We start from the raw sequence: 14670 nt of genomic DNA, 5'->3' as shown, positions 1-14670 counted from the left end.
ATTATGAGATTCTTGATTTTTATCTGATGGGTTCATATGATTTTTTGTTTTTTAAAGTAAAACACCAAGATTTGTAGTTTTATGTATCAAAGATGGAAATTTTCGAAAAGGGTGTGATATAAAATGGTGATTTTTCTAATTGTTCTCCAGACTCCCGCCCCATAAGGGTTTGAACTAACATTACTGCACCATGGATTTAATTCCCCATATTTGCTTTTGATCACCTCCTTCCATAGGGCTCGTCCTTCTTCATTGTATCTCCACAACCACTTCATTAGGAGGCTGTTGTTCTGCTTTCACTCGACTCATTTCCTCTGAGTCTCCCCTTATAATTAATCTCCAAGAGTTGCACTCCATTGCCTATTTTCAAGCACCTCATATAAGCATTATTGTTTAAATGGAGGTAACTTATCAAAATGATAGTGCCACAAAGCACGAATTCATCTTCCAGATGATTAGAAAGTCATCAGATCAGCCTGGCTGAATCTGACAATTGAGGGTGCTGGATTTTTTTCTTTCTTATATACTCCAACGACGGCTCGAAGTTATACCGGGCCATGTCAAAGAAATTCACACCCACCCACAATTCCTATAGCAGCACCTTAGGGAAAACAAACTTATTGACTCGACCAACACCGCTAGAGTCCCCCATCCCTCCCCCTCGTCTTTCTTATAATCCTTTATTAAACTACTTAGGACAGTATGAACACAGTCCCTAAAGAGTTTTTCAGTAGGTTATGGTTGGAAAATGGGGAGGAAGCCTGAAGGAGAGATGCTAATTCACCTCCCCATTCTCTCATTTCACTCAGAGAAAGAGAAATTTCAGCAACCAGCGGAGCTTGATGAGACAAAATACATAAAGCTAGTGCACTAACGTAAGTGTGAAATAATCTGAACATCCAATTCAGAACCTCAAGGGGTCGTTTGGTAGATGGTTAAAACATCCAATTCAGAACCTCAAGGGGTCGTTTGGTAGATGGTTAAAACATCCAATTCAGAAGAGCTAAGTTATTCATGTACTAAATCCTGCGTAAAGTAATACCATGTTTGGTAGCATTCTTTTGCTATGTATAAAATTTAACACACCTAATACGGTGTTTAGTTTGCAATTTAGAAACCCACATAACAAACACATGTATAAGTTATGAGGAAATGTATGTATTATTTTATGTAGGATAGAATATGGAAATACTAATACATGAATGATTAAATTCTGCATAAATAATACAATAGATTCCCTCATAACTGATCTTTGTATTACTAATACCTGCACAACTCTTAACTAGCTACCGAAGGGGTCATTTGGTGGCTGGTTAGAGTTATGCAGGTATTAGTAATACAGGGATTAGTTATGAGGGAATCTATGTATTGGGTTTAGTTAATCATGAAGCCTGAAGGAGATACGCTCATTCACCTCCCCATTTTCCCTCATTTCACTCAGAGAAAGAGAAACTTCAGCAACCAACAGAGCCTTGTGAGACAAAATACAGAAAGCTAATGCACTAATCTAAGAGTGAAATAATCTGAGCATCCAATTCAGAACCTTAAGGTAATGGTAGCAGTGTGCCAGACATTACATTACATAACCTTTTGGAAATTCTTACACAACCGACAAGAGATGAGCGCTCTAACACCCTCCTGCACGTGTAACCGAGTTCTGGTGTTTACATGTGGACTGATTATCTTTTTTAACTTTCCTTCAGGAGATTGAAGAGTAGACATGATATTGGGAGACAACAATCAAGCTCAACTGGCTGAAGAGTGGGCCTGGAACTGAGGAGAGTAGGCTCAACTGGCTAAGGAGTGGGCCTAGAGCAAATTTTATGGCTGGTTAAGCTGAACTGAGAGAGAAGAGGCTCATAGCGGTTCAATGGACTGAGTTGAGAGAAAGACAGCATTACAGTAGGTAGAGAGAAGATGATCGTACAAACGGGCTTGCCAAAGTTCAAGTTTGATACCATATTAAGAAAATGGACCTCGGGTATGACTCAACCCCAAAAGCTATCAGCTCATGAGATGAGAATTCCCCGAATACAAGGAGATCAATTAAGAATCACTACCGGCGTTGGACTTTTAACACCTCTCCCCCCTCCTGGCATGCCCGTGACTGGACATTTAAAGCGTGGACAAAATATAACATGGGGTCGAACATAGGATAAACCAAGAATTGAAATAGGTCCGACTCTAATACTATCTCCACATTGGTTGAAGAAATGGGTTGTGATCTTGGAAAATCCTCCCCCCCCCCCCCCCCCCCCCCCTTTTGAGATTAAATAAGGCCCAAGATAAGAATAAAAAATTGTACACCATGTACGCTTGTTATTCAGCTTCATGTCAAAGAATTATGGTGAAGTAACAATTCATCAAGCAATCATATCATAAGTCACCACAAGGTCTCCTTACCCGGAAAAACTTGAGTGAGCAATGTCATACCAGTCCCGAATTCTCAGAAGAAATCACATACTTCCCTCCAGCGCAGCAAACCTGCACATTTCACAACTTAAAAGAGTATATGTTAGCAGGAAATATCTGCAAATTATGCCATCAAATCTTCACAGTCAACACAATTAGCAGAGAAAATTGCAGACCAAGGACGGGGGAAAATAGAAGAAAAGAATCAGTCGAAAGTAATTATCAACTAAAAAATTTATAATTAATCATTCAGCATTATGTCCCATCAACTAAACTATGGCTAGTATCCTAAAAACTATCATTCTTGGGCTGGTTGGCTTGGTTCTGAGACTGACCAAAAGGAGACTCATCATCTGGCCACTTATCGACACCAGAACTTCCAGCTGCCTGCAAGGGATCTATATCCCACAAATCTGACAAACCAGAACTAACTCCGAAGTCCGGGACATAGTTACTATAACTACCCCATAACTCAGTGCCAATATTTTCCATGCTCCATAATTCCTCTTCTTTCACCATACTTTCAATACCTGAAATGTTCTTCTCCTTCCCCAACTCCTCTGGGAAAGCGACAAAGTACTCAGGCATGTCTTCTAATTGAGGACTAGCTACATTCTTCCCTTCAAAATGAGAGCCATCAGGGTTAACGTTTGAAGCTCCTTCTATAAACCGTTCTGGACTTTTGAGAAGTTCAAGTTCCATCATCAGTCCCTCAGCTTCCATTCCTACACCAGTTTCTGGAAGGTCTTGAAATTCAGGCCTGTACTTGACTATCTGCCCTTCCATGGAAGACCCGACTCTACCGGGATCATGTGGCTGATGTTTGACGAATTTCCTCGTTGTTCTTGGAGAAGTAATTTTTCCTTGCTCCTTCATTTGTTGAATGCGAGCCAAGAACGTGGGATTCTGAAACATCTTGGCCAAGAATGAAACCATCTGCTTCTGTCTTTGTTCTGCAGCCTGAAGCTTATCATTAACGGCTTCCATTTGTTGAACCGTCCCACGCTGCTGCTGCTGCAATTCAACTACTTCTTGCATCATCAAACTCTTCTCCTTCCTGAGTTTCTCAATCTCATCTACTGCAGCGGATGATCCAGAAGAACTAGAACTCCCAGCCTGATGTGTTGACTTTCGCCTTTGTATGTTCTTCAACAAATGTCTTTTTCCTCTCAAGAACCCTTCATTCGCAAACTCCCACCTGTCAGCTTCGATTTTGCGAAATCCCTGAACAACGTTAACCAAAAGTGATTCAAAATGAATTCGGAGATACCATGAATACGTCATATTTCATATAAAAATGAAACTTTTTACATAAAAACCAGATGCTAGCTGACAATTTTTCATGAGTTCCAAGAGCTGCATTTTACATAAAAACCAGATGCTAGCTGACAATTTTTCATGAGTTCCAGGAGCTGCATTTTACACTAGAAGTACACAATCAGCAGATCATTTGCAGTAAAACCATATATGCATTACAGAAAAGCTTAAACAAGTTATTTAATTCGGAACCTTAAAATTCTACCTGCAGAATTAGATGAACCTCCAGCAGAGAGATGCTTTATCAACAAGCCCAAATCACGAACAGCGCACCTCTTTATCATTTTCCTTAAGAATCAACCACTTATTATCTTTACAAGGTCCCAAAGAAAACCGAAAACTACTAAGAAAAATCGTTCCTCTAGTGTTATTTACAACACAAAAAAAAACACTATTTACATTTACATCCCTAACAACATTGTCACCATTACAAATCATTACAACAGAAACAATAACTACCCCTCAGTCTCAAACAAGTTGGAATCGCCTACACGAATACTGACCATGTTATTCTATTACAACATCAAACATAAAATAAAAACAAAAATACATGAAAATCTCCAAACAACAATTACATACAAGTAAAAAAAAATCACAAAAAAAAAAGAGGGAGAGATAAACACAATATCCACTTCTTCTTTTTTGTGGCTATGTGTTAAAGTGATATGATACCCACATAAGTATTAAGCTGTCTGACAAAGCTGGAAAAATTGCTATGCTTGAAATTCCTTGGAAGAACCAATCTTGAAAACTCCAATGGATCCCATACAACAAAGCTTTCTCCATTTTTACCCCAAGAAACAATAGAATCCAATAAAGGGTCATCAACTAAATCATAAGTCTTTGATAAAAATGGTGGAATTTGTGTCCCATGTAAACATTCCATAGGCTGTGGCACACTTAACTGTTCAAAAGATTCAAAATTGATCAAAGGAGAAGAAATTGGTGACATAACTGCAAATTCAGGTTCCATTTCAGTAGTATTATGAGATTCTTGGTTTTTATCTGATGGTTTCATGTTTTTTTTCAGTAGAATTTGCCAGGATGTGTAATGGTCAGTGAAGGGGGTTAAGGGAGGTATATATAGGTAACGCCGACATAGACACAGGAAAATATCTACTGAAAAGAACTGTGTTAAGTCGGTTGAGTTGTTTCCTTGAAGCTCCATTTTTTTTGTTTATTTTATTGTATGGTTGTCTGAAAATGGCAAAGATATATGAGGAACCGACCAGGTTATTTCTGGTTGTCTGAAAATGACAAAGATATATGAGGAACCAACCAGGTTGTTTCTGAGGGATTTAGCAGTGAGCAGAACAGGTGGGGTCCATTTGTTTTTAGTAAAGAAAATAACTAAAATAAGAAGATATTCTTTTTTTTTTTTTTAAGAAATTGAACTTTTTTGTGACAGTTTGAAACTTTGAATTAATATGCCGTAATACATAAACAAACTCTCAAACTTGACGTTAGCGGTCAAGTATGCCTTTTGGTAGCGTGCATTAGTAGGTACCTTAACTTGTCTTCACTTTGTCAGTTGAAGACTCCAACTTACAAATTGATCATTTAGACACTTTTAAACTTATGCATCACATCAGTATTTGTGTTTATATATTCAACTTTATACAAATTGAGTTGTCTATCCAAAGTTAAAGCATAATAGAATCTGTTTATGTATTATGCCAATTACTATTGAATTCAACTATGGTGATGAGTTGGTCCAATGGAAATGGAGATTTCTACTGTACAGATGAATATATAGCATGGAAGACCAAGGGCAATTTTGTAATTTGACAGGAATGGCTGGTTGGTAAATTTAACCTCTTGACCTGAATCCACATGTCTAGAAACATCGGGACCGTTCTTCATTCTCTCTTTTTCCTTTGTCACAAGATTACAGTAGCAGTTCTTCTCATCTGGTTATACAATTTCAGGTCATATTGTTTTGTCAAGAGTGCACCTCTTAGCTACTCTTCCAATTTTTTTTAAATCTGTTTTCTTTAATTGGTATTAACTTTTCAAGTGCTATACTTTAGTTGATGATTAAGTGGATTAGCCAAAAGAAAGTATTTGTTGAGTTGAGAATGAAGAACATATATATATATATATCCTACCAGTGATTAGGAGCCCGTTTGGATTGGCTTATAAGTTGCTTATAAGCTGTTTTTAGCTTTTTTGAGTGTTTGGCTGGCCAGCTTAAAGTCATTTTGTGCTTAAAATAAACTTCAAAAAATAATTAGGCCTATTTGACTTAATTTATCTAAAACAGCTTATAAGCCAAAAAAAAATAAGTTAGACTATTCAACTTATTTTTTTAACTTATAAGTTGTTTGGAGCTTATAGGCATAAGTCCATTCAAACAGGCTCTAGAAAGACAACGGAAGGATAATAATGACCAAGATAATCAAAAATGACAAAAGAGTTGGTCAGAAATCAAACTTGACTTTTTAAGTACAAAAGAAAAGCATCCTAAAAGAAAAAAAAATGAACATTATAAAGCTAAGTTCAATTTGGAAAGCATTTTCTATTTGGTTCTTTGAAACAGCAATAAGACAAGAGTTCTATTAATTTAAATAGAAGAGAGAAGAGATTTTATTAATTTAAGGGGTATTAGTTATTTGTGTATTAATTATTTCATTTTTTCTACTATGTATAAATAAAATAAAATAATATGCAAATTGACTCATAATTTATTTTGTTTCAGTTATGCGAGATTATAAACTGATAATACTTAGTGTACTATAAATTTTATACATAACAACTAAAATGCTACCTGTTTGAGAGTACTAGTTATGCTGATTCTAATACCTGAATAATTTACTTTCGAACCTACAACCAAACGACCCCTAAAGGTGTTTGTGGAGTGCCACTATTTGTTCTTCTTCCAACCCACTGTCTGGTGCTCGTATTAGGGCAATATGAATTTGCACCGAAAAATCTCATGGAATAAAATGTTCCTTACAAAGACGATTTCATAATGAGCTCGAGCTCTATTTTTTTTTATTAAGGATGAAAAAAGATACTTATTGTTACACTATAATCTGATTGGTGCCAATATTTGCCTTCTGCATTAAGTAACATTTGTTTCTGGAGGATTAATAATAGGACCAAGTTGTTTCTTGATGTTGTGGAGGAGGAAGAACAGGTAGGGTCCATTTATGCAAGAAAAGAACTAAAGAAGCAGATATTTTTGTGAAGAGTTTGAACCTATTTTGAGCAAGTGAATGATTACTGTTGAATTCAACAATGGCGGTGAGTTGGTCCACTGGAAATGGAGATACTGAAGGCAAGAGATTTATTAATGGAGTTTGTGTGGTGCAGTACTTGTCTTCTGCATTAAGTAACATTTATTGAGGATCTTATCTTATTATAAAGAAAATGACTAAAATAGTTATTTATGTTTGGGAGCAAGTTTAAAGTATTTCTTTAAATATATATTTTGAGCAATTTTAGTTTTTTAAATTTGTCGAGAATGAATATTTTTTGTATTCGTCAGATATTTCGTTTGTTAGATTTGACGGATATTATGAAAAAAGAAGATTTAGTGGGAACTTACATTTTGAAGTATAATTTGTCATTTTTATCTATTTTTGGAGTGTAATGGAGCTTTTTTGAGATGCTATTTTTTATAACTTTATTTATTTATAAATATTTGATATTTGATCGATAAGTATTCACTTTTGACAAATTTAATTCACTTTTGACAAATTTAAACAAGCAAAACTGCTCAAAATATATTTTAAGACTATATTAAAGGACCATTTTTATCATTTTCTTGGATCTTACATTGCCAACATAAGATGGTTCAGTGGCCAATGAAAATAGAGAGGAGTCCATTAACTTTGATGCACGTGCACTTTATAACATCTGACCTGCAAGCTGTGGCTTCATTTCATTGGTTGAATCAGATTCTTTCTTATTTTGGCTGCTTTAGGATGCAAATTCTCAATTTACGCGTTTCAATTTCTTTCTTATTTTTTTTTTTTTTAGGAAAATATATGTTTTGCCCATTAAACTTATCTTTTTTACATCTAAACATTACGAGGAATCTCTTATTTTTTCTATTTTTATTTATATTGAAAGTAATACCTCATTAAATACCGACGTAACAGATTAATAGACTGTTTGGTCAAATTTTTAATATTAGCTTAATTTAAAAATAATTTGTGTTTGGTAAATTAATTTAAAAAGCACATTTTAGCAATAATTAGTATCTGGCCAAGTTTTTAAACAGTGTTTCTAAGTGTATTTTTCTCAAAAGTACTTTTCAAAAAAGTATTTTTGGACAAAAACTATTTTTTTAGCTTCTGAAAAACTATTTTTGTTGCTCCTCAGAAGCACTTATTTTCTTCTAAAAGCTTGGTCAAATACCTCATAAAAGTTATTCATCCGTATAAAGTGTGTGGAAAGCAAAAACTCACAAAAAAAGAGGAGTTAAATCGGTAGTAGCTTCCAACCACTTCAACATAAGATATTGAACATTTCATGCATTCTTTGAACAATCTATGCAAATTATCTTCAATATTCTTTACCTTTTCACACAACTACCCTCCTGCTCTCTCTTTCTCTCTCTCTCTAGGAAAACTAGCGGTCTTCTCCCCATCCCCAACTACCTCACCTACCCCCACCCCTACCCCCCAACTCCGGCCACCCCCAACTCCGGCCACCCCAAACTACGGCCAGCAACCTCCCGGTGGCCTCTCCAGGTAAGTTTTCTCTTTCTCTCTCCTAGGGTTTGTGACAGCCCTATACCCACCCCCACCCCCACTCCTCTTCTTCTCTTATCTTCCTTTTCTTCTTTTCTCTTCTCTCCTCTCCTTCTCTCTGGTCCGACAGATTCAAGCTTCCCGCCGTGAACAGTGTTTCCGGCGTGAACAGTGTTTTCGGCGTGAACAGTGATTCCGGCGTCAGCAGGTTCTATCTAACTGGAGATGGTACCTCTGGTTTTTAAATTTTATTTGTTAATTCTCTGTACTTTATCCTTGATGCTAATTTGCATTCTTGCATTACTTGTTTCGTTCTTGTCGTAGTAGTTACACTTTCATCTAGATTAGTACTAACTTGTGTTTTAGTATTGATTACTGCTTGGTCGAGTAGTTTATACTTGCTTTACTGGCTTTGGTAGACGATGGTGGACTAGGGTCATGTTCTCGGATAGGGGTGAGGGTTAGAGGGGGTAGGTGGGTTAAGGGAGTCTCTAGTCTACGAGTAGGGTCTTGGAATATTGGGACTCTAACGGGGAAGTCCATCGAACTAGTTAAGATTCTTAAGAAGAGGAGGATTAATATAGCTTGTGTCCAGGAGACTAAATGGGTAGGATCCAGGGCTGAAGATGTGGATGAGTATAAGTTATGGTTCTCAGGTAGGTCGAGGGATAGGAATGGGGTAGGCATTTTAGTAGATAACGACTTACGAGAACAGACGGTAGGGGTTAAGAGAGTCAGCGATAGGTTGATGATGATTGATGATTAAGCTGGTTGTTGAAGGGTTTATTTTGCACATTATTAGTGCTTACGCGCCGCAAGTGGGCTTGGGCGAGGAGGAGAAAAGACATTTTTGGGAGGATTTGGACGAGATGATGGGAAGTATACCGTCCACTGAGAAGCTATTCATCGGAGGAGATTTCAATGGGCACATTGGGTCAATTTCAGGGAGATATGACGATGTGCATGGAGATTGGGGTTTCGGGGACAGGAACGGAGGAGGAGTTGCACTGTTGGATTTTGCAAAAGCCATTGGGCTGATGGTGGCCAATTCGAGTTTCCCGAAGAAGGAGGAGCACTTGGTAACCTTTCGTAGTTCGGTAGCTAAGACGCAGATAGACTTTTTACTCCTTAGGAAGGATGATAAAGGTCTTTGTAAAGACTGCAAGATGATCCCGAGTGAGAATCTAATGACTCAGCATAAGCTCTTGGTGATGGATTTGGAAATCAGGATGAGGAAGAGAAAGTGGGTCGTGGACGACAGGCCTAGGATCAAATGGGGGAGTTTGACCATGACGGGTGCCCTGGAGATGGGGGAGAAGCTGAGATCTATGGGAGCCTGGGAGAGTAGTGGGGAGGCGACCAATATGTGGGATAGGACGGCCAGTTGCATTAGGGAAGTAGCTAGAGATGTGCTGGGGGTCTCGAAGGGTAGCCGTGGTCGGCACCGAGGGGACTGGTGGTGGAATGGAGGAGTTCAAGAGAATGTGGAAGCAAAAAAGGTGGCGTATGCGAAGTTGGTAGACAGCAAGGATGATGAAGAGAGGAGAACGAATAGGGAATTGTATAAGATGGCGAGGAGGGAGGCAAAGTTAGCGGTTACGGCGGCAAAGACAGCAGCTTTTGAACGTCTGTATGCAGAACTAGAGGACAAAGGCGGGGATAAGAAGTTGTACAGACTAGCCAAGGCGAGGGAGATGAAGGCGCGTGACTTGGATCAGGTGAAGTGCATCAAGGACAAGGATGGTAGGGTACTAGTGGAGGACGCCCTCATTAGACGGAGATGGCAGTCATACTTCCACAAACTCTTGAACGATGAAGGGAACAGAGATATTGTGTTGGGAGATTTGGAGTACTCCGAAAGGTGTCGTGATTTTGGATATTGTAGGAATATAAAGGTTGAAGAAGTTAAGGGTGTTGTTCGTAGAATGAGTAGGGGAAGAGCGACCGGGCCCGATGAGATTCCGAGGGAATTTTGGAAGACTGCAGGCAGGGCAGGTTTAGAATGGTTGACGCGACTCTTTAATGTCATCTTTAAGACGACTAAGATGCCCGAAGAATGGCGATACAGTACAATGATTCCATTGTACAAGAACAAGGGCGACATTCAAAGTTGCAACAACTACAGAGGGATCAAGCTGCTAAGCCACACTATGAAAGTGTGGGAAAGGGTGGTGGAGATGAGGGTGAGGAGAGGCGTGTCTATCTCAGAGAACCAGTTCGGATTCATGTCGGGGCGCTCAACTATAGAAGCTATTAATCTTGTACAGAGACTGGTGGAGCAATATAGGGAGAGGAAAAGTGACTTGCACATGGTATTCATCGATCTAGAAAAAGCATACGACAAAGTGCCGAGAGAGGTTCTATGGAGATGCTTGGAGGCTAGAGGTGTACCTGTGGCATACATTAGGACGATCAAGGACATGTATGATGGGGCCAAGACTAGGGTAAGGACTTTGGGAGGAGACTTAGAGCACTTCCCAGTGGTGATGGGGCTGCATCAGGGATCAGCTCTTAGCCCATTTTTATTCTCCTTGGTGATCGATGGATTGACGCGGCAAATTCAAGGTGAGGTGTCATGGTGTGTTATTTGCGGATGACATAGTCCTGATTGACGAGTCTCGCAGCGGGGTTAACGCTAAGATGGAGGTTTGGAGACAAACTCTGGAGTCTAAAGGGTTCAAGTTGAGTAGGACCAAGACAGAGTACTTGGAGTGCAAGTTCAGTGATATAGTACATGAGGCTGACGTGGAAGTGAAGCTTGGCACCTAGGTCATACAGAAGAAAGTTAGTTTCAAGTATCTTGGGTCTATTATACAAAGAAATGGGGAGATTGATGATGGTGTCACCCATCGTATTGGTGCAGGATGGATGAAATGAAGGCTTGCCTCCGGAGTGTTGTGTGACAAGAAGGTGCCACCGAAACTTAAAGGTAAGTTCTACAAAGTGGTGCTTAGACCAGCTATGTTGTATGAGGCGGAGTGTTGGCCAGTCAAGAAATCTCATGTTCAGAAGATGAAAGTGGCGGAAATGCGAATGCTGCGATGGATGTGTGGGCACACTAGGAGTGATAGGATTAGGAATGAAGTCATCCGAGACAAGGTTGGAATAGCCTCAGTGGAAGACAAGATGCGGGAAGCGAGACTGAGATGGTTTGGGCATGTGATGCGGAGAGATGAAGATGCCCCGGTGCGGAGGTGCGAGAGGTTGGCCAGCGACGGTTTCAGAAGAGGTAGAGGTAGGCCGAAGAAGTATTGGGGGGAAGTGATTAGACAGGACATGTCGCATTTCCTGCTTACGGAGGACATGGCTTTAGACAGGAGGGTATGGATGACTCATATTAGGGTAGAAGGATAGTAGGTAGTCGCGTCTATCCTCCCTTAAGAGTAGTTATGTTGTTCTATAGTTTCTTGTCTCTTGATTTCTGCGAGTATCTGTTGGTTTATAATAACTTATTTACTTTCATTGTTTTCATTTTCATAGTTATCTATAGCAGTTAATTCTCCTTTTACCATGACTTTCTTTCTTTGTTATTCCTTGCTTTCATATTGTTTTCGATACGCTTGATCATATCTAATCTTTTGTCTTTTCCTCTCTTTGTCTCCTCTCTTGAGCCGAGGGTCTCTCGGAAATAGCCGCCCTACCTTTCAAGGTGGGGGTTAGATCTGCGTACTCTCTATCCTCCCCAGACCCCACATAGTGGGATTATACTGGGCTTGTTGTTGTTGTATTCTTTACCTTTTCATTGCAAGTCAAAAGACCAAGTTTTGAAAAGCAAAATCTTACCAGTTTTAATTTGAACCTGGGATAAAGGTGAATGCCGCAAAAGCAACCAAACAGATTATTATTGGGGAAATAATCCATATATAAAGTCCATGCATCTAGTTTGTCTTATGCAGCTCATTGTATCATCGATGTATAGATATTATATTTATTCTATATCGCTATATATAAACATTCATATACTCTCTCTCTCTCTCTCTCTCTCTCTCTCTCTCTCTATATATATATATATATATATATATATATATATATATATATATATATATATAATGTTGAGGATCTTATTATAAAGAAAATGACTAAAATAGTTCTTTATTTTTGGGAGTAAGTTTAAAGTTTTTTTCTTAAATATATTTTGAGCAATTTTAGTTTTTTAAATTTGTCAAGAATGAATTTTTTCTTATTCGTCACATATTTCGTTTGTTAGACTTGACGGATATTATGAAAAAAAAGATTTAGTGGGAACTTGCATTTTGAAGTATAAATTGTGATTTTTGTCTATTTTTGGAGCGTAATGCAACTTTTTTGAGATGCTATTTTTTTATAACTTTATTTTTATTTATTTTTTGTGTTTAGTGTAATTTTAAGTATTGTAATTTCTAAAATTTGATGAGATTTTTTTGTAAACCTCATTAAATACTTAATTGACAAGTATTCACTTTTGACAAATCTAAACGAGCAAAACTGCTCAAACTATATTTTAAGACTTTATTAAAGGACCATTTTTATCATTTTCTTGGATCTTACATTGCCAACATAAGATGGTTCTCAGTGGCCAATGAAAATAGAGAGGAGTCCATTAACTTCAATGCACGTGCACTTTATAACATCACCTGCAAGCTGTGGCTTCATTTCGTTGGTTGAATCAGATTCTTTCTTATTTTGGCTGCTTTAGGATGCAAATTCTCAATTTTACGTGTTTCAATTTCTTTCTATTTTCTTTTAGAAAAATATATATTCCCTCCGTTCACTTTTACTTATTCATTTTGGAGTTTTCACACTGTTTAACAAATAACAAATGAAGTGCATAATTTATCAATGTACCCATATTAATTGGTGTATATTTTTTATTAAATTTAAAAAATGTTTTGAAGTAAGTAATTAATACCATAGGTAAAACAGAAAAAAATAAATTGTCTTCTCTTAATATGTTAAAAATGACAAATAAAAGTGAAAATCTACATAAAGCAGGGATCAGTGTGGGATGCTCAAAGCAAACAAGCATCCTGGATGATAAATAAGATCGTCAATACAAAAAAATACTTGGATGCTATCTCATGGGATGAAGAATTTTTGATGCAACAGACCAAGTTTTCTATAAAAAAAGTGTACACTTTGATGGGGGGTCAGTTCCCTAAAGTTGACTGGAGGAGACTCACGTGCAACAACCTCAGCTGCCCAAAATGGACTTTCATTTTGCAGTTGGCGTTAATGGAAAGGCTGGCCACAAAGGACCGACTATTGAAATGGGGAATAATAGATTCAGCTACCTACCCTCTATGTGATAACATGGACGAGAGCCATAATCATTTATTTTTTGAGTGCTCCTATTCAATGAGAGTATGGACTAAACTCCTGAAATGGCAAAGCATAACTAGGACTGTAAGACGATGGCAAGAAGAGAAATCGTGGGCAACTAGCAACGCATCTGGTCGAAGTGTGCAGGCAGATATCTATAAGATGTGTCTATTTGGGGCTGTTTATCATATATGGCTCGAAAGAAATGTTCGGGTGTTCTCACAAGGACAGAAGGAAGACAAGGCTTTGGTCAAACAAATTATCCAGGAAGTTTTTGTTCGTGCATCCATGAATAGGAAGATTGCTGCCAAGTTAGCCCAAATGAATTACTATCCTTGAAAGTAGCTATGTATAGGAGGATAGAGTGTACTGGTTGAATGAGATAGATTTGAGACTAGTAGTTCAATTTGTCTGGGAGTTTGTACTGAATTGTTCACTTGGTAAATAATACATTTAGTTTAGTTACCAAAAAAAAGTGAAAATCTATTTTTAACATGCATCATAAGTAAAAGTGAACGGAGGAAGTTCATGTTTTGCCAATTAAACTTATTTTTCTATTTCTAGTCTAGTAGAATGTGGAAGAGTGAAGCTCTTAGACGACAAAGGCAATATTGTCTTTTTACTCAGTCATAAAGTGCTTTACAGGTTGCTATAGTGTAGCTGCTTAATAAAGTTTCACTTGATTTGACTATTATATCCTTTTACACTGAGAATTAATTGTATGGCTAAAAAAACGTCTGAAAAGGACACATGCTGTCCATTTTGTCAGCTTTGACAAGTAGAAGTATCTGGATTTTTTCTTTGCTACACATTTGGATCTCTTATACTAGAGAACATGAAAGAAATTATACTGACTTAATAAATGTCAGAAAATAATTATACAACTTTAGTATAATTATCTTAGTATTTTTAGCTTGAGCATACCTTTTAAGAAACTCAATCA

General features: G+C 37.7%; 1 protein-coding gene across 1 annotated transcript; it reads right to left on the bottom strand.

The window, feature by feature from the left end:
- Positions 1 to 2606: 2606 nt before the first annotated feature.
- LOC132629908 (heat stress transcription factor A-3) lies at positions 2607 to 4960 on the bottom strand. The gene is made up of 2 exons (XM_060345322.1): positions 4406 to 4960; positions 2607 to 3636 (listed from the first exon to the last, which is right to left on the bottom strand). Exons 1-2 carry the CDS (start codon positions 4895 to 4897, stop codon positions 2701 to 2703), a joined length of 1428 nt encoding a protein of 475 aa, XP_060201305.1. The 5' UTR covers positions 4898 to 4960; the 3' UTR covers positions 2607 to 2700.
- Between the last annotated feature and the right edge of the window lie 9710 nt (positions 4961 to 14670).

This window comes from Lycium barbarum, chromosome 3, assembly GCF_019175385.1.
Source record: "Lycium barbarum isolate Lr01 chromosome 3, ASM1917538v2, whole genome shotgun sequence".
In the NCBI taxonomy this organism is placed as follows: Eukaryota; Viridiplantae; Streptophyta; class Magnoliopsida; order Solanales; family Solanaceae; genus Lycium; species Lycium barbarum.
Note: the sequence above shows the minus strand (reverse complement) of the source record. Positions and strands in the feature narration are given on the sequence as shown.